The sequence below is a fragment of the Dipteris shenzhenensis genome, chromosome 3 (genome assembly GCF_047967505.1).
Source record: "Dipteris shenzhenensis isolate YYH24624 ecotype China chromosome 3, Dip_SZ_1.0, whole genome shotgun sequence".
NCBI lineage: Eukaryota > Viridiplantae > Streptophyta > Polypodiopsida > Gleicheniales > Dipteridaceae > Dipteris > Dipteris shenzhenensis.
The window spans coordinates 21,675,191-21,696,022 of NC_141598.1; the positions used below are offsets into that span (position 1 = coordinate 21,675,191).

General features: G+C 41.7%; 1 protein-coding gene across 1 annotated transcript; it reads right to left on the reverse strand.

Moving 5' to 3' along the window:
- Positions 1-1,673: 1,673 nt before the first annotated feature.
- Positions 1,674-5,986, reverse strand: LOC147903512 (pentatricopeptide repeat-containing protein At3g03580-like). Its single transcript, XM_087399549.1, has 4 exons — positions 5,473-5,986; positions 5,300-5,376; positions 4,816-5,087; positions 1,674-4,741 (listed from the first exon to the last, which is right to left on the reverse strand). Exons 1-4 carry the CDS (start codon positions 5,732-5,734, stop codon positions 1,966-1,968), a joined length of 3,387 nt encoding a protein of 1,128 aa, XP_087255675.1. The 5' UTR covers positions 5,735-5,986; the 3' UTR covers positions 1,674-1,965.
- Between the last annotated feature and the right edge of the window lie 14,846 nt (positions 5,987-20,832).

A 20,832-nucleotide genomic window follows, 5' to 3' on the forward strand; every position in this document is an offset into this window, starting at 1 on the left:
CTGCATATTCTCAAGACTCCATAGCTCTCATGGGAGTACATGCAGGAACTCGGTTAGGCATGTCGCAAGCTCCCACTCTAAAATTTGAAGGATATAGATCTACAAAACACCACTCAATGTTAGAAAAAAAGACTAATAAAAGACACTCCATCAATTGCCATTTACAAACTTATGATTGGTTTTGCACTATGGAATATATATTGTGGTTCTCTAAATATACCTTTGTAAAACTAGAATATATCCAATCATTTAATCCAATCATTTAAGTTTAGATTTTTTGTTGTCCAAAGTCCAAAATTCTACAAAGAAAAAAGAGAGAACGAAAGAGAAGAAAAATGAGGTAACAAATTTTTTGAACAAGGTGAAATACGTCAGTAGGCTTGCCCCGTTCAATCAGCACGAACACAACACGCCTTTAAAAAAGCGATGCCGGCTCTGGGTGTGAGGAAACCATCGAATACCAACAAGCTCCTCTTGCAACCTTCATGGATTGTGAGATCTTTGTGCAGCTACTGTATCCCAGCAACCTCACAGCATGTTCATTCTTCGTGTAAGGCCTCATTTCCAGCTTGTGGAAATACCACCATGACACATTTCCTCTCCCTCTAGGCTCTACTCATCGATGCCCTCGTGTTTCAAGTACACAAAAGGGTATCCTGTGCACAGATGAAGATTCTAAGAGGTAGGAAGAGCAACCTCTAAATTGCAAAAAGGTCACCGACAGTTCTGGAAGGCTTGCACTTTATCGTGGACTACAAAGATCCAAGATCGCTTCCTCTTGACATCAGCAGGCTGGGGCCATTCACAACTTCTCTTCCCAACATGATTGTTGTGGAAACCATGCAAATTCATGAATTCGGCTGCGAAAATTCGCTTAGAGGTTTGAGGATTAGATTCTTCATTACAGCTGCCTTGGCAGCTCCTGAGGTCAACTTATTGAAATCAGCTGATGAGCTTACAGTATTTGCAGAAGGTGTAGTGAATCGAACTTCAGGCCAAGTTGCTTGTGCCTTGAGACCGCATCGTTTAAGAAACACTTCAGAAGAATGCGATCGCAACTGCATTCGGCTCCAAATCAATCCTTACCTAAGTATTACACTCCAGTAGATTGTTGAAGGCAGGTTGTACAGCTTCACCAATCCTCACAGCGATTCTTTTTTTCCACCGTTGAAGCTGCACTCACATTGCCTTCCCATAGCCACGAGCAAGACCAAAGAATTCAGTGCCCAATCACCTACCTCTATACATGGATGGACGAGATTTGCAAGAGCGAATAGTTCTGTTGGACTATCAAATGTAAACAAATACCCCATAGAGGCAGTAGCTGTAGCAAAGGGAGATGCGATTGCATATTAACACTTGGCTGGAAGCCAATCAGACCATGAAAAAATAGGACACGCAAAGTTAAAATATTCATGACCAAATTGTGTTTCTGTTGGGCTGTTTTGGTTACTAAGACATTCCATTCTACAAGGGCAGGCCAAAAACAAAAGGAAGACATACTTAGCAAGAAAGCGACACTTATGTCTCATCAGTCCCCAAGCATAAGCAGCTATACTGGGTTTCAAAAGACCCACGCAGTCAGGACACCATTAAACGTTTACCCAAATTAAGTAGGCCTTCTTTTGTCATTGACCTTCTCTTACAATAAATTTTTTTTAATCCATTAAAATAAAAGAAAATAAATAAATTGCATCACAACCCATTTACATTCAGTCTTTTATTTTAGAAAAGATACTGTCAAAAAGTCTGAATATTAACAAGTGACAGACTCGAGTTCTTCTGCCCATACAGCTATTTCAACGGAAGAAAGGAGAGCCACTTCCATCAGAAGCCAGTACACTTGGTGTAAAAAGGCAGCTCCCCTATCAAAGCCTACTCCTAACATATCTAAACTACCTCAGAGCTAGTGCTGGCCTCAAAGCACAGAGCTAATTCACAGCAGTAGAAACCTCAGCCAGACTCTTAGTAGAAATCATTGCAGGAACAATTTCCCCCCTTGAAGTGATGAATGCGGTATGCATCCCTTATGATGATGTCACGTTTTTCAATCTTTGATATGATCTTCGTGGCATTGTGGCAATCTGCGCACACGCGCAGATTTTTTGATACTCGAAGAGTAGTGCCAGGCGGTGTATTAAGGAGCCCAAAAGCTATAGCTAATTTCTCACAATGCCCACACAATGCATCCTCCTTCATCTTGTCAGTCATTTGAGATCGGGTCACACGACGACCATCTCCTCCCTTGACTTGAGCAAGTAGTAAACCTATCTTTTCAGTGAGCATATTGCTTGGCCGGTTTGTTTCAGCATCGACCACTGCTGTCCCTGGGTTCTTCCACGCTTCCAAACATTTTATAAGCCCTTGCACTTTCCTTGCCTCGCTCCTCAAGTGGGCATCTGCGTATATGTCTGGCATCAGTGCACATGCAGGAGCACTCCCTCCTCCCGACGATATGATCTGATCAACACGGTCCTTGGTAAAAGCATATGGTAATTTGCCAGCCTCCTGCATTGACTGAAACAGTTCAAGGGCCTCTTTGCCCTGCCCATTCTGGGCATAACCTGCTACCATACTATTCCATGTTGCCACATCTTGCACAAACAAATTGTCAAACACACTGCGGGCATCTGGAAGACTTCCAAGCTTTACATGCATGTCTATAAGGGCAGCCCCCAAAATTACATCCGAGTCCAAACCCCCTTCAAGTATATGAATCTGGATCAGCTTGCCCTTATCAAGGGCTCCCATATTGGTGCATGCTTTGAGAAACAGAAGATAAGTGGCAACATTTGGTTCCACACCCTCCTGCTGCATTTGCTGGAAAAGCTCAAGAGCCTCCTGATGCTGACCTTGCTGAACATATCCTCGTATCATCGCATTCCAAATTAGAATGTTGTGACTTGAAAGCTTTAAAAACACATTGCGAGCGTCTGCCAGGCTACCACATTTAGCATACAAGTCGATCAGCGCGCTCCCAACAAAATCATCTGATTCAAGTCCACTTTCTTTGATGTGGTTATGGACAGTCTTGCCATCTTCCAGCGCAGATACACTAGATAGGGCATTCAGGAGGCTGGCAAACGTTAGATTATCAGCCTGTCTGCCCTCCTGCCGCATCTCCTCATAAAACTTCAGAGCCTCATGACCTTGCCCATGGTGGGCGTATCCTGCCATCATCGCACTCAATGGTACAGCACTTTGCTTGGATAGTTTGTCAAACACTCCTCGTGCATCCACGAATCTCCCAAACTTTGAGTACATGTCAATAAGGGCACTTCCAACATCTGTATCTGTCTCCAACCCATTTTCCCTGATCTGCTCATGAATCTGCATACCCTGATCTGGGCCTGCAAAAGTGGAGCAGGTCTTCAGTATTTTCTGGAAAGCAACACCGTCTGGCTTCAAACCATCAACCTGCATTTGCTGAAATAGCTTCATCGCCTCTTCACCTTCCCCATGCTGGGTATACGCTGCAATCATTGCACCCCATGGCAAGAACTCTTGCTTTGGTAGTTTATCAAAAACAATACGGGCCTCATCTGGCCTCGCACATTTGGCATACATATCAATGAGGGCACTCCCAACTACTGGATTATCGTACTGGTCCCAGTAATCACTGAGCTTGTGAAATGATATGCCCTCCTCCAGGTCATATCTGCTAGCACAGGCTTTCAGCAGACCAGCATACGATGGCCCATTAACTTCCATCGCTTTCTTTCGCATTTGCTCATAAACCTGAATGGCATCGTCCAACCTATTATAAAGAGCATATGCATGGATCATCGAATTCCATACTACCACTTCACGCTTTGCTGATTTCTCATACACTCCAATTGCCTCTCCAAGGCTTTTACATTGGGCATACATATCGATCAGGTTACTTTCAATTAACACATCCGACTCTAGATTACACTTACTGATGTGGCCATGAACCATCTTGCCTAGGTCAAGGGCACCGACTTGGGTACATGCTTTAAGGGCACCCATAAAAGCAATATTATTGGGCTTCACACCTGCCTGATGCATTTGCTGATAAAGCCTCAAAGCCTCCTCAGGCTTCCCACGCTGGGCATATGCTGCAATCACTGCACTCCAATTGATTGGATCTAACTTGTAAGAGTCATCAAATTCACTGCACACAGCCTCCATGGTTCCACATCTAGAATACGTGTCCATGAGCGCAGTGGTGACCATCAAATCAGACTCGTACTCAGTTTGAGTGATGTGGTGATGGATCACCTTTGCCTCTTCCAGGGCTCCTACGTTGGCACACCCTTTCAAGACTCCCTGGAACACAAATTCATCAGGTATCCCCTTGGAGTTCAACATCCGATAATACAGTTTAATGGCCTCTTCACCTTGTCCATGTTTGGCATTAGCTTGAATGATTGCATTCCAAGTATAGACATTAGGTCTTGTTAGATGACTGAACACGTCATTTGCATCCTCTAAGCTGTTGAGTAAATTGAACATTCGAATGAGGTGGCTCCCAATAAACGCATTTGGTGCAAAGTTTGTTTTCTTTACTAAGCCATACAGCTCTCTGGCTGCCGAAAGACTTTTCTTCTCAATTGTGTGTTGTATAAGAACTTGGTAGATGGTACTGTTCACACGCATTCCTTTCCTTTCCATGTCGGCCTGTGCTTCATGGGCCTCTTCAAAACGCTCCTCTTCCACTAGCTTTCGAAAATTCCCAAAAACACCCGCATAGCCAATATTATGTTCAGAACCAGAAAACCTGCACGATTCAAGGGTAAAAAGTCAGCTACAGCTTCAACAGAAACCCAGAGAGTTCGGAGGGCTGAGCAGTACCTAGGGCGTAGACTAGCAGCATCAGAAGCGGGTACAATTTCAGAAGTCGCAGTTTCGGAAGCCACGTCACTAGTCTCACTGACGCTGGCAACTGCACTGGGAGCAGCACAGTTCACTCGAGAATCCCAGACGTTGGCAGATGTTTCTCTTGGATTCATGTAATCTCCACCGGGTCTAACAACTGCCAGCTCCATTGCTCCAGAGAATGAACTGAGCCATCCCTCAAAGTAGGAGGCCACATTGTCCATAAAATTGGGGACATTGTACTTTCCCTGTGACAGGCAAACATGTTCTACTGAGATGCACAACTCTAAAAGAGACGACTGTCTCGAAATGAGGACTTCTGTCGCAGCCAACGGGGGCATCCGTACAGAGGCTAACGGCAGTCAAACCCAAACGGTCGATTGCAGCCATGCAATAACACAGAGAGCTGATAACAAAACCTAGGACGACAAAGGGATGCACGATACTGAAAAAGACTCACCTTTTCAAGACCATCCCACCACTGCGGTATATCAGAGAGAAACCGCCGCCACGACGCTTCCAGCGCTGTTGCCTTATCTGCACGCAGAAGACGTTTCATTTATTTAAAAAAAAGCAGAACTCGAGAAGAAATCCTGAAAGGGGAGACCAAGAGCATGTCCACGAGGTACTCACCATCTTTTGCGGTTTCCTCAAGTAAACCACGAGAGGCAGTCTCCCTGCCTTCTGAGCTCCTTGCGCTCGAGAAAAACGACCCGACAGAGCGCTGGAAATGCCATCCCCCTCCTCTCAGGGGCAACAGAAAGGTTGGATACTGTATGGAAGAAGCAACCGGAGGCCTCTCCGATCCGGATGGAGGAGCGAATCTCCTGGTGGCGGAAGAAGGCACGACGACGCGAGCCCTCCTAAAAGCTGCGGCAGCAACAGACCGTCCCATATCTCGACAAGAAAAGCGGGATTGCAAAGCAGGTGCAAGCGACCATTAGCTCAAAAAAACCCTCTCAATGGATGCAAGCCACGAACAAAGAGCAAGAAAGACGAGGACTCTAGAACAGAAAGAAAAAGAGAGGTCCCAAAAGCTGGCTATGGCGATGGCGAAGGCTTAAGCTCGCAGCACCGACTCTGCAGAGAAATGCCCTCGCAGATGAAGAAGATGACTCGTTTTATGAAGCCCCTTCACACCTGGCCCTTAATTTAGGGTTCTTTCCTTACTAGAACGTTGTATTCACCCCCCCCCCACGCCCATGGTAGGCTCATCTCTTCCCTTTAGGTTCAGTCTCATGTTAGCCCGCACTACAATGAACTGCCTGCCTTGCCTTCCAGATGTCCTTCCGATCATATGCATGTAATTCCGATAAGGTTTGGCCAACTTCCCGTAGCCATGTGCTCGTGATTCTTGATAGCCTCCGGTAGGCAACATGACTAATGGAATGCACTCTCCGGCAAACATGTGCCCGATCTATCTCAAAGACTACCAATGCCCAATGATCATGGACGGGCAAGGTTGCGTGCCCAAGTCAAGCCCACAGATTCAATGCACTATAGATAGGCATGGGCGGGTGTCGTACGTAAATACCCTCATGTTGCTTGTTAGAGTAGGCAACAAGCGACTATGTCCCTCGTAGATGGCCATGTGTGTGTGTGTGTGTGAATTGGGGGGGGGGGGTGATAGAAGGGGAAGGGCTTCTCTAAGAGCCGGCTTTAAAACCTCACATGTTTTTTCTGCACATTTTTTTGAAGACACATATCATATGGAGCCAAAGTACCCAATTAGTGAGAGCCAAAATCACACTCTCGAGCATGTTATCTTATTTCAAATGCAAGAATAGAGAATCGAAAACATTTCGGGTGTTTTTTGACATGCCCACAATAAACTTGTCAGGCATTCCTTTTATAAGCTTTGCTTACCCCACAACCCTATTTCTCAAATCGCACTATTTTGGGGAGTATAAATTTCATGAGCCTCTTCTTTACCTTTTTTAGTATCACCTTAGTGATTTCTATCTTTAACCGAATCAGGTGTTAAATATTCTTTGTGGATTGTCTCTAGTATGCGTACAAAGTATGTTTATCTTGTTTGAACTTCTGATGGAGCCATATGCTTAATCTTTGTTCCAAATTCTCTCTTTTCTTGTAGATTACTAGTAAATTGAGTCCTTGATATCTATAAAGAAGTAAAGTTTTATTGAGAGTATAGCCTTGTATGTATGGATGTGAAATGGTTAGGGGGTATTGTGGTAAGTTGGTGAGGAAGGTAGGCATTCTCATGGGGGAGAAATTTTTAGCAGCTATGGTAGAGGGTTAAGGGTGATGGGAGGTTAAGTGCTAATTGTGATAAAGGGAGTGTAGGACAAGGTGATATGAGGGGAGGAGTAGCATTAATGATATTATTTGCATTGCCATAATATAAAACCAATCATAATGTCCACATTTAACAAGTAGAGTTTTGAAATGACTTCAAGCTTTCGCTCAAGGGGGGTACTTTATAAACATGTAACATAACATGTTACGTACATTGAGAATGTGAAATTACACTATGTGCACTAGGGGCAACGTGTATACAAAGAGTGGTACAAAGGGCATGCATGACACATGCGTTTGAATGTAACTAGGGTTCTTAAGTTCAATTATGTAGACAACCTTGTGTCCTCTTTTTAGAATAGACAAGTGTGATGTGATGTTTGCCTCCATGCTCTCCTCTCCAACCTTGATCAATTCTCTCAACATGGAGTTAAAGTATTAGGTCTCACTCTTCTTACCAAAAAGCTAAGGTCATCTTTATACCATATATACTTTTTATTGGCTTCTAGCTTTGCCCAAGTTGTTGCAGATCTCTCTCTTTTTTGGAATTTTGGTCTTTGTGACTTCAAAAATGGAGTTTGTGTTAACTACCTAATTAACTCAACCTTAACCGACTATTAAATAGCCCCAAAACCTCATGTTTGAAATTCTTATGCAAATCTTGTCCATGGATGAGGAATAGTACAAATCAAATATTATCAAGCAATTCATTAAACTATTGGTATGGTGCCGTGATATGCATCTATGTTGCCATGAAGTCCTATGTCAAGAACTTTATGATGGGCATAGCCTTATGTGATCTCTCTTCTCCCTAACCTCACACACCGAATCAATTGAACTTCACTCCATATATACAGAATGAACTTGAAACACCCTCACCTCTCCATTAAGTGCCATGTTAGGAACTGTATGATGGGCATATCCTTATGTGATCTCTCTTCTCCCACACCTCACACTCCAGACCAATTAAACTTCATCCAACACACAAAGAATGAACTTGAAACAAGGCTTTATTGCATGAAGGGTGAACAACTACAAGGCAATGAGCCTCAAAGATAACCTATAAAGTGGAGAATCTCAGTCCAAATGAGTAAAGATGTTGACAATAGTGAATGAGGAGCTATCACATGACCACTTAAACATAAATGATGCTCTAAAAGAGGTGGAATGACTCTTAATAGGTTGACAATGGCCCCATACCTACCTTGGGTAGTTGGCCGTGACTACAACTAAGAAGGAGGGAAGATTCGCTATTAGATTTCAACTTATCATGGCTAGAGAAAGGCAATCCACCAAATCTCTCTAAGGAAGATGTAGGACTCTATGTGAGCTTCATTTGATGTGAACTTCATTTAACAAAGTACTCTATGTGAGTTTGATTTAATGCGAAGGGAGTCTAGCGGGTTCAGAGTTAGATCTCCTTGTGGGTTCCTCCATCATAGTATATTTTTCTCACCTTCCTAGTTTGAAAATAGAAGACCACAGAAAGGTGAAGAACTTATTGTGAGACAAATCTTCTCCATTAGCAAAGTGTTCTAGTAGGTGTACATGACATGAGATGAGCTTGTGTAGGGAGGGGTGGCTTGGTTCATCATGGTGTCCATGTAGCAAGGCCTCCAAGTGGGACTTATTTGGCATGAGTTTTCTCACCCTAGATGTTAAGGAGGATTATCATGCAATGAGTTAATGCTTGATGCAACACCCCAAAAGGTCTAATTCTATCCTTGGTTGCACAATCCAACTCCAATGGCCATAGTAACCTAAGGTATGCATACTTCGGTACTTAAAAGTAGTCACTTGGGGATGTGACCCATAGCGCTCCCTCCCTTTCAAAGTTTCCACAACATCAATAAGGCTTGTTGCATGTGGAGGTGTAGGCAATTTTGAATCCTTTTAATTATCTAGCAACTCTGAATTGTGCTAGGAGTTGATGCCCTAGCAGTTGTTCTAGCATTTGGGATTGAGCTTCAATCTCTTGCATTGTTTTTTACAATTGTTCCCTTGATGCTCTACGTTCTTGTTGCAAGTCTTGCATTTGGAGGTTGTAGTCCTTTAGGCTTTTCTACAATTCCTTGATCTTGTCTTGTCTTTTTTGTACTTCTTCCTCTGTTTGTGATAGCTAATTGCATGATTTCCTTAATAAGGTTTGTGTTTGGTGAAGAAGAGTATTAAGGTTTGTGTTTGGTGGAGAAGAGTTACACTTTAAAACTTTCAAGAGCTTCACTTCCCTTTCTTGAAGGCTTGTTGTAGCTTATTCTACACTTTTCACACTGTCTTGTAAGGACTTTTGCATGTGCATTTTTCATGTCTTTGGTATGTGATGTTAGGCTTCAGCAATCGAACCTCTCCTGCTACAAATTTTTTTGGCAAGATGGGGTCATTTTCCTCTCCATTTCTCTCTGCTACTCTTCTACTACCAAATTAGCAAATAGCTCTACCATTTGTCATGTTTGTTGGGTGTTTATGCTATATAATTTGAAATGGTAGGCTTACTTGCATGTATTGTTGATCTAGTTGGTTCTTGTACATCCGTGTTGGATCATATCCCTTGCTTTGTGTGTTGGCTTGTTGTATACATTCGGGAATTGTGCTTTGTTGTTGTTGGATGCCATGGTCCTATTACATAGCTTGCAAGGTGTAAGATCACTAGAAGTGCAGGGCAAATGGGATAATTGAGAGCTTTCAATTACCATGCAACCACACCGCTTCTAGTTTCCCAGGCTGTCTTTGGACACCTTTTACTAACTTTGGGCTTATGGCTATTTCTATCCTATCGCCCCTTTACTATATATGACCACTACCTTAGTGCTCACCACTTTTTGTCCTACACCCTAGCGAAGGGGGCTCCCACTTAACCTTGCCCAATGGACACACACATTAAATACTTTATGACTGTTGCTCCTAAGTCTAATCTTTTACCCACTCATTAATGATCGGGCTCTCAACTTCAAAATTACGAATATTGTTAACATTGCTCCCCACTTAAGAAGGGATTTCATCCTCAAAACCAATAATCAAGAATCTACTTTCAACGATTCAAAACCTTCATAAACCTTTGAGTAAATTCTTCACTTCTTGAAAGAATGATTTTGTCTACATAGCCTTTACCATAGGCTTATGCTTGCTGAACTTTAACTATGATGATTTTCCTTGTCTTCAAGAGATCTTCAAAAAATCTTTGACTTTTCAAATCACGCTTACCTCGAATGACCATGAGGACTCAAAGTTGGAAACTACTGTATGTCCTCTTAGCATACTATTAGTCAATCCCAACTCAAGCAAGTACTTGTTGGGTTTACTTTCACTTTACTCATGCTCATAGTCTATCCTTTGGAATGGATTACGTTCCTCAATGGAACTGCAACTCCATGGAGGGTCAACCATATTCTTATTGAGCATAGATTCCAATCCTAGAACACAACATACCAAGGTCGCCCATTAGTTTTTGTATGGCTATTGCTCATTGTAGGCAATCGACCCATATATGCGACCAATATAATCAATGAATAGCTACAGTACTCTGGCATATTCATTGTCTTTTGTTGGAATGAACCAACACATTTTACTCAATGCATTTATGACTACCCAAATCATGGTCTCCATTCGTTTGCATAATGCTCTAGAACTCCTAAGTTCTACTTCTTACTTGTTGACTGACCACAAACTTTACTTCTTTGGCCAAATATTTATATTTCAAGTGTGCACTATCTTGAAATTTCTTTGGGAGAGAAACTTCTAAGTCATTTATTTCTCAATGCCTACGGCATTCCTCATCATCCACACTAAGTATCCTATACCACTTAGCAGATACAAGGATACTTCTAGTAATTTGTTGTTGCAACTTTGGATGGACTGCTTTAATTCATTAATGAAACATTGGCTTGCATATTCTCATCTTCCTACACATCCAAATTCTATGGACATTTTGTATAAGGTTTGCATGTAATATCCATGCCCCAAAGTATGATAGGACTTGTAGCACATATTATAGGCAAAGGGGCATGCCATTTCATCGTTAATGATGCACACTATCTCTAGAGAATATTATATCCAATTCATCCACATTTTGGGTATCAAAGCATGGATCTAATGCGAGAAACCAATCCAATAACACATTAACATCTAATGAGCCATCATAATCTACAATCTCTAGCTTTTCCTTCACCATAATTGTCAAATGCTTTGATTTTGCACTTCCATTTCACAAATAGTAGGGGGGGTCACTTTCATTAGGGGTGTCATTTTTATCTCAAGTAGCTATGATTCAGTGATAGTAGAAGACGTTTAGTTTGATTTACTATGTATCTTATGAGAATCATTTGATCTCTTTTATAGAAAGACTCGGTCTAATTTGGGAAAAAATCTATGTCACACACCTACTATCTACATAGCATTCCTACTCAATTTGACATTCAAAGACACTTTTGGAGACTTAAAAATTGTTTGCAATCCACTCTCCATGTTGATGTCATTTGATTTCTCATATTGGTCACATCCTATGCAATGAGTTCAACATGAAAAGTGGATTACAAGCAATGTTACATGTCCATTATGGGAAAATGCTAGTAGCTCTAGCCTCCTATCAAACCTCTCTAAATAAATGCTTCTTGCCACTTGGCCTCTTTCTTCTTTAAGTACTATAGCAAATTTTTATACCTAGCCATGGAACATGTACTCTAAATTTGCTTGTACCTCTATGAAGAGAGTGGGAGAGAAGTAAGGATCTCACTTGCAGCTTTCTCACATACACAATGGGGGAATACACACAAAGGTGGAGGCTGAAAACACTTTTCCTCTTCTTAGTTGTGAAAGCCAAAAGAACTCTCTAAGTACAAAAGGAATAGCTAAACCCTATATGTGGGCCTCAAACCAAACTCAGCTAACTAAGGTGGCATAGTAACTGAGCCACTAACTAGAGTACATAAAGATAGCTGTCATCCAACTATTATTCATGGACGCTGTACCAACCGCATCTGCAACTAACAAGTCGATGACATAAATGCACAACGGTCACCTTGGCATATCACGAGTGGAGCTCGATATCTCAACACTCCCCCTCAAGCTCAATCCCAATTCTTGTGCACCAAAGCAGGTCTCTTAACTTCGCAGCTTCTCTGCACCCAATGCCTTCGTGAATATGTCAGCCACCTGATCCTCTATGCTGACATAAACTAGATCAATAAAACCTACTAGAACCTTCTCCCGCACATAGTGATAATGCACCTCAATGTGCTTTGTTCTAGCATGATAGACTGGGTTATTTGCCAATAAATGACAACTGGCCCATCTGTAGAGTGATGCATATCATAAAGTAACTTATGCAACCAAGCTGCCTCACATGCAGCCATTGCTGCACCCCTGTACTCAGCCTATGTGCTCGACAAGGCAACTGTAGGCCATTTCTATGGACATTTTGTATAAGGTTTCCATGTAATATCCATGCCCCAAAGTATGATAGGACTTGTAGCACATATCATAGGCAAAGGGGCATGCCATTTCATCGTTAATGATGCACACTATCTCTAGAGAATATTATATTTAATTCATCCACATTTTGGGTATCAAAGCATGGATCTAATGCGAGAAACCAATCCAATAACACATTAACATCTAATGAGCCATCATAATCTACAATCTCTAGCTTTTCCTTCACTTATCTTATGAGAATCATTTGATCTCTTTTTGGGAAAGACTCGGTCTAATTTGGGAAAAAATCTTTGTCACACACCTACTATCTGCATAGCATTCCTACTCAATTTGACATTCAAAGACACTTTTGGAGACTTAAAAATTGTTTGCAGTCCACTCTCCATGTTGATGTCATTTGATTTCTCATATTGGTCACATCCTATGCAATGAGTTCAACATGAAAAGTGGATTACAAGCAATGTTACATGTCCATTATGGGAAAATGCTATTAGCTCTAGCCTCCTATCAAACCTCTCTAAATAAATGCTTCTTGCCACTTGGCCTCTTTCTTCTTTAAGTACTATAGCAAATTTTTCTATCTAGCCATAGAACATGTACTCTAAATTTGCTTGTACCTCTGTGAAGAGAGTGGGAGAGAAGTAAGGAGTCTCACTTGCAGCTTTCTCACATACACAATGGGGGAATACACACAAAGGTGGAGGCTGAAAACAGTTTTCCTCTTCTTAGTTTTGAAAGCCAAAAGAACTCTCTAAGTACAAAAGGAATAGCTAAACCCTATATGTGGGTCTCAAACCACACTCAGCTAACTAAGGTGGCATAGTAACTGAGCCACTAACTAGAGTACATAAAGATAGCTGTCATCCATGGGCGGTGTACCAACCGCATCTGCAGCTAACAAGTCGATGACATAAATGCACAACGGTCACCCTGGCATATCACGAGTGGAGCTCGATATCTCAACACTCCCCCTCAAGCTCAATCCCAATTCTTGTGCACCAAGCAGGTCTCTGAACTTCGCAGCTTCTCTGCACCCAATGCCTTCGTGAATATGTCAGCCACTTGATCCTCTGTGCTGACATAAACTAGATCAATAAAACCTACTAGAACCTTCTCCCGCACATAGTGATAATGCACCTCAATGTGCTTTGTTCTAGCATGATAGACTGGGTTATTTGCTAATAAATGACAACTGGCCCATCTGTAGAGTGATGCGTATCATAAAGTAACTTATGCAACCAAGCTGCCTCACATGCAGCCATTGCTGCACCCTTGTACTCAGCCTATGTGCTCGACAAGGCAACTGTAGGCCATTTCTTTCTCACAACAAACAGCAAGCAGTTATCGACATAAATTGTGATTAAAATGCTGCTCCAAGTGACTGCAGCACTCCCAAAAGAGAACACATATCCACTGTTAGATCATCTATCAGAAATACTACCAGCCTAATCAACATCAGTGTATCCATGCAATTGTATCCGAACCCCAGTCTCATAAAATAGTCCATACTACAATGTGGACTTCACATACCTCAGTATGCGTCTAGCCGCACCCAAATGTGGTTTCCTTGGAGCCTGCATAAACTGACTTACCAAACCAACTGCATAGCTCAAATCTGGCGTGGTAATAGTCGTATAAATCAAACTTCCTACTATGCATCTGTACATGGTAGGGTCTTCCAGAAGCTCACCTGCATCTGCACTCAACTTCACATTCTGCTCCAAAGGAACTGAAATAGGCTTACAGCCTGTCATCCCATATTTGGACAACATGTCCAATCCATACTGCCTCTGCAAGAGCCATATCCCACTTGTGGATCTAATCACCTCAATGCTCAAGAAGTAATGCGGCTCTCCCAAATCCTTCATCTCAAACTTCTGCTTCAATAGCATTCACATAAAGGATATCTCCATCACTATCACCTATTATGATCAAATCATCAACATAAATGACAAACAACATAATACCTTTCTCTATTTTTCTCACATAAAGTGAGAAATCTGCCTTGGCAATCTGAAAGCCAATAGTGACAAGATACTGTCCTATCTTGTCAGACCACGCTCTGGGTGCTTGCTTCAAGCCATACAAGGCCTTCTTCAACCTACAAACAAACTCAGGATGAACAGCATGAACATAACTTGGTGGCTGCTCCATATAGACCTCTTCTTGCAAATCACCATGCAAGAAGGCATTCTTTACATCCATCTGATGTAAAGACCATCCCTTTGATGCAGCCATAGCAATGACTGCTCTTACAGTTGCCATCCTTGCAACCGGACTGAATGTTTCTTTATAATCAATGCCATATGTCTGTGCATACCCCTTGACAACTAATCTTGCCTTGTATCCGTTCACAGAACCATCTGCATTGTGCTTCACCTTATAAACCCACTTGCAGCCAATTGCATTCTTGTCTTTAGGCAAAGGCACCAATTCCCATCCAAGGCATCCATTTCTTCATCCATGGCTTTCTCCCATTTTTCTTTTCCCATGGCTTGCTCAAAAGAAGTGGGTTCTGGTTCATGTATCACTTTGACCATATAGGCATAGTGAATGGCTATAAATCCATCATATTTTAGCCTATCCACAGGATACCTAGCTCTGGTAGACCTGCACAAAATAGGCTCACTACCAGTGCTCTCAGAACATCCCTTGTCTTCCTTACTCTAGGTGTAACAACAGAGGGAATACCTAACTCATCATTAAGGCTCTGTTCTGAGCCACTGGATTCACCATCCACATAAGAGTGACCATCCACATAAGAGTGACCTGCATTCACATCAAACATGGGCTGATGTACTTTCTCTTTTGCTTTTCGTGATACTTGCATACCACTATCTGCATTGCTTTGAGGAGATTCTCCTGATCTCAATCTGCCTGTCCATGGTGAAGTATGTGAACCACTGCTAGAGGACACTATAGGTCCACTAATATTTTGTGATTGCTGCCGTGAATTCTATGCAGCATTACCATTTTGCGCATCTACATCATCAATCACATTTACTGGTTCATACCAGCTGCTCATCTCATCAAAAACAACATCTCTGCTCACTGTAAACTTACAAGTAGAAGGGTTATAGCATCCATACCCTTTCTACTGCAGAGAATAACCAATAAAGATGCACTTCTCAACTTTTGGATCCAACTTGGTTCTCAACTCATCTGGCACATGAACATAGGCAATGTAACCAAAAACTTTCAAATGGGAAATATCTGGTTTCCTACCAGTATACCTCTCCTCTGGCGTCATGCCATGTATTGCTGCAGTGGGAGTCCTATTCATTATGTAGATTGCTATAGCAACTGCTTCAGCCCAATAATAATCTGGTAGATCTTTTTCATTGAGCATGGCACAAGATACCTCTCCAATATGCCTGTTTTTCCTTTCTGCAAGTCCATTTTGCTGTGGGGTATGACTGCATGAATATTGCTACTTTATGCCATGCTCCTGCAGGAACCTTGCAAACTCATTTGACAGGTACTCTCCCCCTCCATCTGACCCTAGGCATTTTATTTGCAAGCCTGTTTCTTTTTCAACCACAGCTTTAAAAGCTTTGAAATGCCCAAACACTTCACTTTTCTTTTTCATAAAATACACCCAAACTTTTTTGCTGTAGTCATCAATAAAAGTGACAAAATAATGATAGCCTCCAATAGATGCAGCTTTAGTAGTCCACACATCAGAGTGGATTAATTTTAATGGCCTCTTACTCTCTTGAACATGTCTAGGAAATGCTTTCCTTGCTTGTTTTCCAAATTGACAGGCTTCACATACCTTATGCATTTTTGCAACCTTGAACTTAGGCAATCTTGCAACAATGGTTTGGGCCTACATTAATTTAGGTCGTCGTACATTAAAATGACCAATGCGTTTATGCCAGATATCAATATTTGCAACTACACCGGTCCCATGTGCAAACATTGCTGCACTCAATTCAGGCATGTCCACATCCAACGTAAACATCCTGCTCTTCTTCTTCCCTTTTTCTATCAAGCGACCTTTATTTTTCATATCCTTAACAAAGCATCCATGAGGATTAAATTTGACCTGCAAGCCCTGCTCAACCATTTGACCAACAAAAACCAGGTTCTTGGTGATATTCGGGACATGAAATACATCAGACATGTATTTCTTTTCCCATCCTGCATAGACAAAGGAATTTTACCAATCTGCACAATAGGATGTGCAGTATCATTACTAGTCTCCACAAATCCTAGTCTTCCCATTTTCCTTGCATCCTGCATCCATTCTGCCTAACCTGTCATGTGGTTTGATGCACTTGAGTCAACATACCACACATCATTGCTTTATTTTGCACTTGTCACAGAATTGGTCATGTGTTGCACCACAAAAAAATGCTCATTTCTGTCATCACCTTGTCTATTAGAGGATGCATAATTGCATTGCTGCAATTTTTCAGTCATGATGTCATTCTGCTTTTTATAGTAGTCTTTAACCATATGACCCATTTTACCAAAGTAGTAGCATTCAACATTGCTGTTTGCATTTTGGCCTCTCTGCCATCCACCACGACCTCTTTGGCTCCCCTTGCCTCTAAAGTTACCACGTCCTCCTCCATAGGACTGGTTTTCTTGAATTTGCTGCATATTCTGATTTCTGCCACGGCCTCCAAATCCGCCTGCTCTACCTCTGCCTCTACCTCTTCCAGCATTTGAGTAGAAGATGGTTTCTTTTGAAGTTTCTCTTGAAGGAGATGCACTACCATTTCTCTGCTCTTTAGAAATTAGAAGAGCAATCAACTCCTCAAAATCAGGAAATTTTTCACGGACGGCAATGGATGTCCGGAATTGTGCTTAATCCTTTCCTAGACCATTCAAGGTCAGAGAAACTAAATCATCATCTTCCACTGGCGACCCAATGGAAGCAAGTGCATCTGCAATCTTCTTCACCTTCATGTGGTAGGCATCGATGCTCATATTTTCTCTCTGCACATTATGCAACTCCTACTTGAGCTGCATTTTCTTGGCTTGCGTTGTGCTATACATTTTTGTCAAAGTATCCCACACCTCCTTCGGCGTGCTTGCATCCTGAATATGCACAATCATAGAATCTGAAATACTGATAGACAGCTAGTACATAACTTTTCTGGCTCTCTCATGCCATCCTTTAAATGCTTGCAACCCCTGTTGATTGGGAACATTAGGAATAACTGGTTCTTGTTCAGCTCCAGTAATGAACTCCCAATAGCCTTTTCCCTTAAAGAAATTCATCATTCTAAACTTCCATACTTGGAAGTTGTTCTTGTCAAGCTTTTCAGTGACTATCTGTGAAAGAGCATCAGATGCCATTATAGAACACTGCAAAAAACACAACTTCTGCCTCACAAGGGCAAATCTGCAAAACTGACAAAAGTGGTATTTGACCACACAATCACTTTCTAGTGATGATTTTGCACCAACATGCAATAAGAGTGATTCTGTCACTCCCAATATCTCTACGCACAAGCATACGATGCAATATCTACGGCAACTTTTCACCGACCTATAGAATAGTGGTCGCATAGCAAAAAAGGGCACTTTTCTGAGTGCCTACGAAAAAATTCCACCACCAAAACGGCGGGCCCCGAAATGGCCTCGAATCAAAAAAATAATGACACAGAGGGCTTTGTCCTTAATGGCAGCATATAATGTCCTCAAACTCGAAAAAGGAAAGCAACACTGATCCTCTTACCAAGACACCACGAACTTGGTTTGCTTTCTTGAGCTCCTTATCACGAACCAAGCTCTGATACCATGTGAAGAGAGTGGGAGAGAAGGAGTCTCACTTACAGCTTTCTCACATACACAATGGGGGAATACACACAAAGGTGGAGGCTGAAAATAGTTTTCCGCTTCTTAGTTGTGAAAGCCAAAAGAACTCTCTAAGTACAAAAGGAATAGTTGAACCCTATATGTGGGTCTCAAACCAAACTTAGTGAACTAAGGTGGCATACTAACTGAGCCACTAACTAGAGTACATAAAGATAGGTGTCTTCCAGCTATTATTCATGGGCAGTGTACCAACCGCATCTGCAGCTAACAAGTCAGTGACATAAATTCACAACGGTCACCCTTGCATATCACGAGTGGAGCTCGATATCTCAACAACCTCATTTATCCCTTGACATGCCTCTTTCATCATCTTTGACAATAGGACTATAGAATGAGTTAGAAAAAGAACAAATTCTACAAACTATCCCCCGTCTTGCCTCTTTCATCATCTTTGACAATAGGACTATAGAAAGAGTTAACAAAACGTGCAAAATTTGCAACTGATTCAATCAACCATTCAAACATTATATATGTATAAACAATTTGTGGACATCTTACGTAAACAATTTTGCAAAAGTATGATTCAAGAGTTTCATTAAAAATATCATCTAGTATTACATTGTATAGGGACGCATGTGTCTCAAAAATTAGAATGGTTGTTGTTGGACATTCAACCATCTAGACGATAATGATTGTCATGGCTTTTGTAGTAGGAACCACCAACTTAGCAAAAGCCTCACTTGCACACTCCTCCTCATTTGTTTTACATTGTACATGTGGTGATTTGCCTTATCTCAATGGATTTCAAAATGTAAAAGTCTACACCTTCATCATTATCAAGCTCGACAGGAACAATGAAGTTGTCACTTTTGCTCAACAAATGACTAAGGACTTGTCTTCATGGCCCTCAAAAATGGGCTCATCCCCTATGACTTTAGTACACATTAGGCATTGTTCATAGTCTCCAGCAAAAACTTAGTGGACTTTACTATGATTGATGTTGGACCTTCAACCCATTAGGTGATAATGATGTTCATCATGTTCTCTTGCCATAACAGTAGGAGATAAGGACCAACAGTGGGCCAAATGCTTTTGTAGAATTCAACTGGCAGTCCATCCTCTCCTGGTGTTTTGCCATCTGCCATCACCTTGACGGCCTCAAAGAGTTCATCAATAGATAGAGGTTTTTCCAGGTACTTGTTATCAAAGCTAAGCACAGTGTTCTTTCTAGCATCTTTGCATAGTTCCTTGGCCTTGGACACATCAGTATCTACTTGTATAGTGGAAGATAGTAAGTTATAAAAGTGGAGATGAATGAGATCAATATTCTCCTTAGTAGATAAAGCAAGAGAGTTGTCAGCTTTTCTAAGAAGGGGAATATCTTCATGGTCAATAGGAATGGAAGTGTGTATAGGGAACAACCCCTTCTCTATAAAAATCTTCCAAATTCTTGCTTTCTATGTGGACTCTCTAGTCATGTAGTTAAGAACTGCCCATCGAGGAGGACCAAAACTAAGCCCAAGGATCCTACACCCACCAGTAGTAAACAAGCTGAAAAAGGGATCCCCATGCCAGTTTTTACTGAAAAAAGGCTTCTCCAAAAGATAAACCCTATAAAACCCTTGCTCCCCTAGGATAAAGGCAAAGGGATGATTGATGACACCATAGTTTTGAACAATGTTTTTGACACCCTAGTAGATAGTGAAACTGAGGAGTATAAAAAAAAAAAATCAAAACCTAGACATTGACTCTCAGATTGAAACAGGTTGGTCAAAAGATTTTGAGGAGGATATAAACAGAGAGGATGAGATGGCCTCTTCAAAAATCAGTGAGAGGAAGACCTAGGAGGTGATCATATGGGGACTGAAAAGGATACTGCTGACCAAGGTGAGGCTTTTACTTAGGTACAAAGTAAGAGAAAACCCTCTCAAGGAAAAAATGCCTCCCCTTAGATAAATAGCCCCAATCCTAGGGCTAGAAAGGGAACTAAGAAGAATGCCAAGTAAACCAATAGCCATCCTCTCACTCAATGTCAGAGGGCTTATTGACCCTGGCAGAGGAGGAGAGTTAGCTTTCTTGCTGAGAGCTAATGCTCTTTCTCCTACTTTCCTTACTCTGCAAGAAGTTAAAGTCTCTTGTCCTTTTTTGGAGAAGAGACTGACTGTTATTGAACAAGAGAAGGAAATGGTACTTCACTGACCATGAGGAGGGCAAGGGTGGGGCAGCAATTAGTATACTATCGAACTTTGCTCAGGGTATTTTGGATGTGGAAGTGGATACACAGAACAGATGGATTATGGTTAAATGCATGATACATGGGCAGGCATTCACTCAATGCTTCTAACAATTCACAGGAAAGAATGGTTAGCTGGGAATCACTCCTGCTGGCAGGAAATAAATGTTTTGTGGCTGGTGACTTTAACATGGTGGAAAGCTCCAAGGACAGATGGATGGGTAAAGGAATAGTCATCAGAGGCAGAGAACTGACTTTCTCGGAGGACTTGAAAGAAGAGCTAAGTCTAGTGGACATGAGGA

Bases quoted from the DNA above. Each gene is read 5' to 3' on its own strand.
- LOC147903512 (XM_087399549.1), bottom strand. From the start codon at position 5,734: ATGGGACGGTCTGTTGCTGCCGCAGCTTTTAGGAGGGCTCGCGTCGTC. The intron at 5,377-5,472 runs GTGAGTACCTCG...TTCTGCGTGCAG, and splicing joins TGAGGAAACCGCAAAAGATG to ATAAGGCAACAGCGCTGGAA. The intron at 4,742-4,815 runs GTACTGCTCAGC...TGAATCGTGCAG, and splicing joins GCTGCTAGTCTACGCCCTAG to GTTTTCTGGTTCTGAACATA.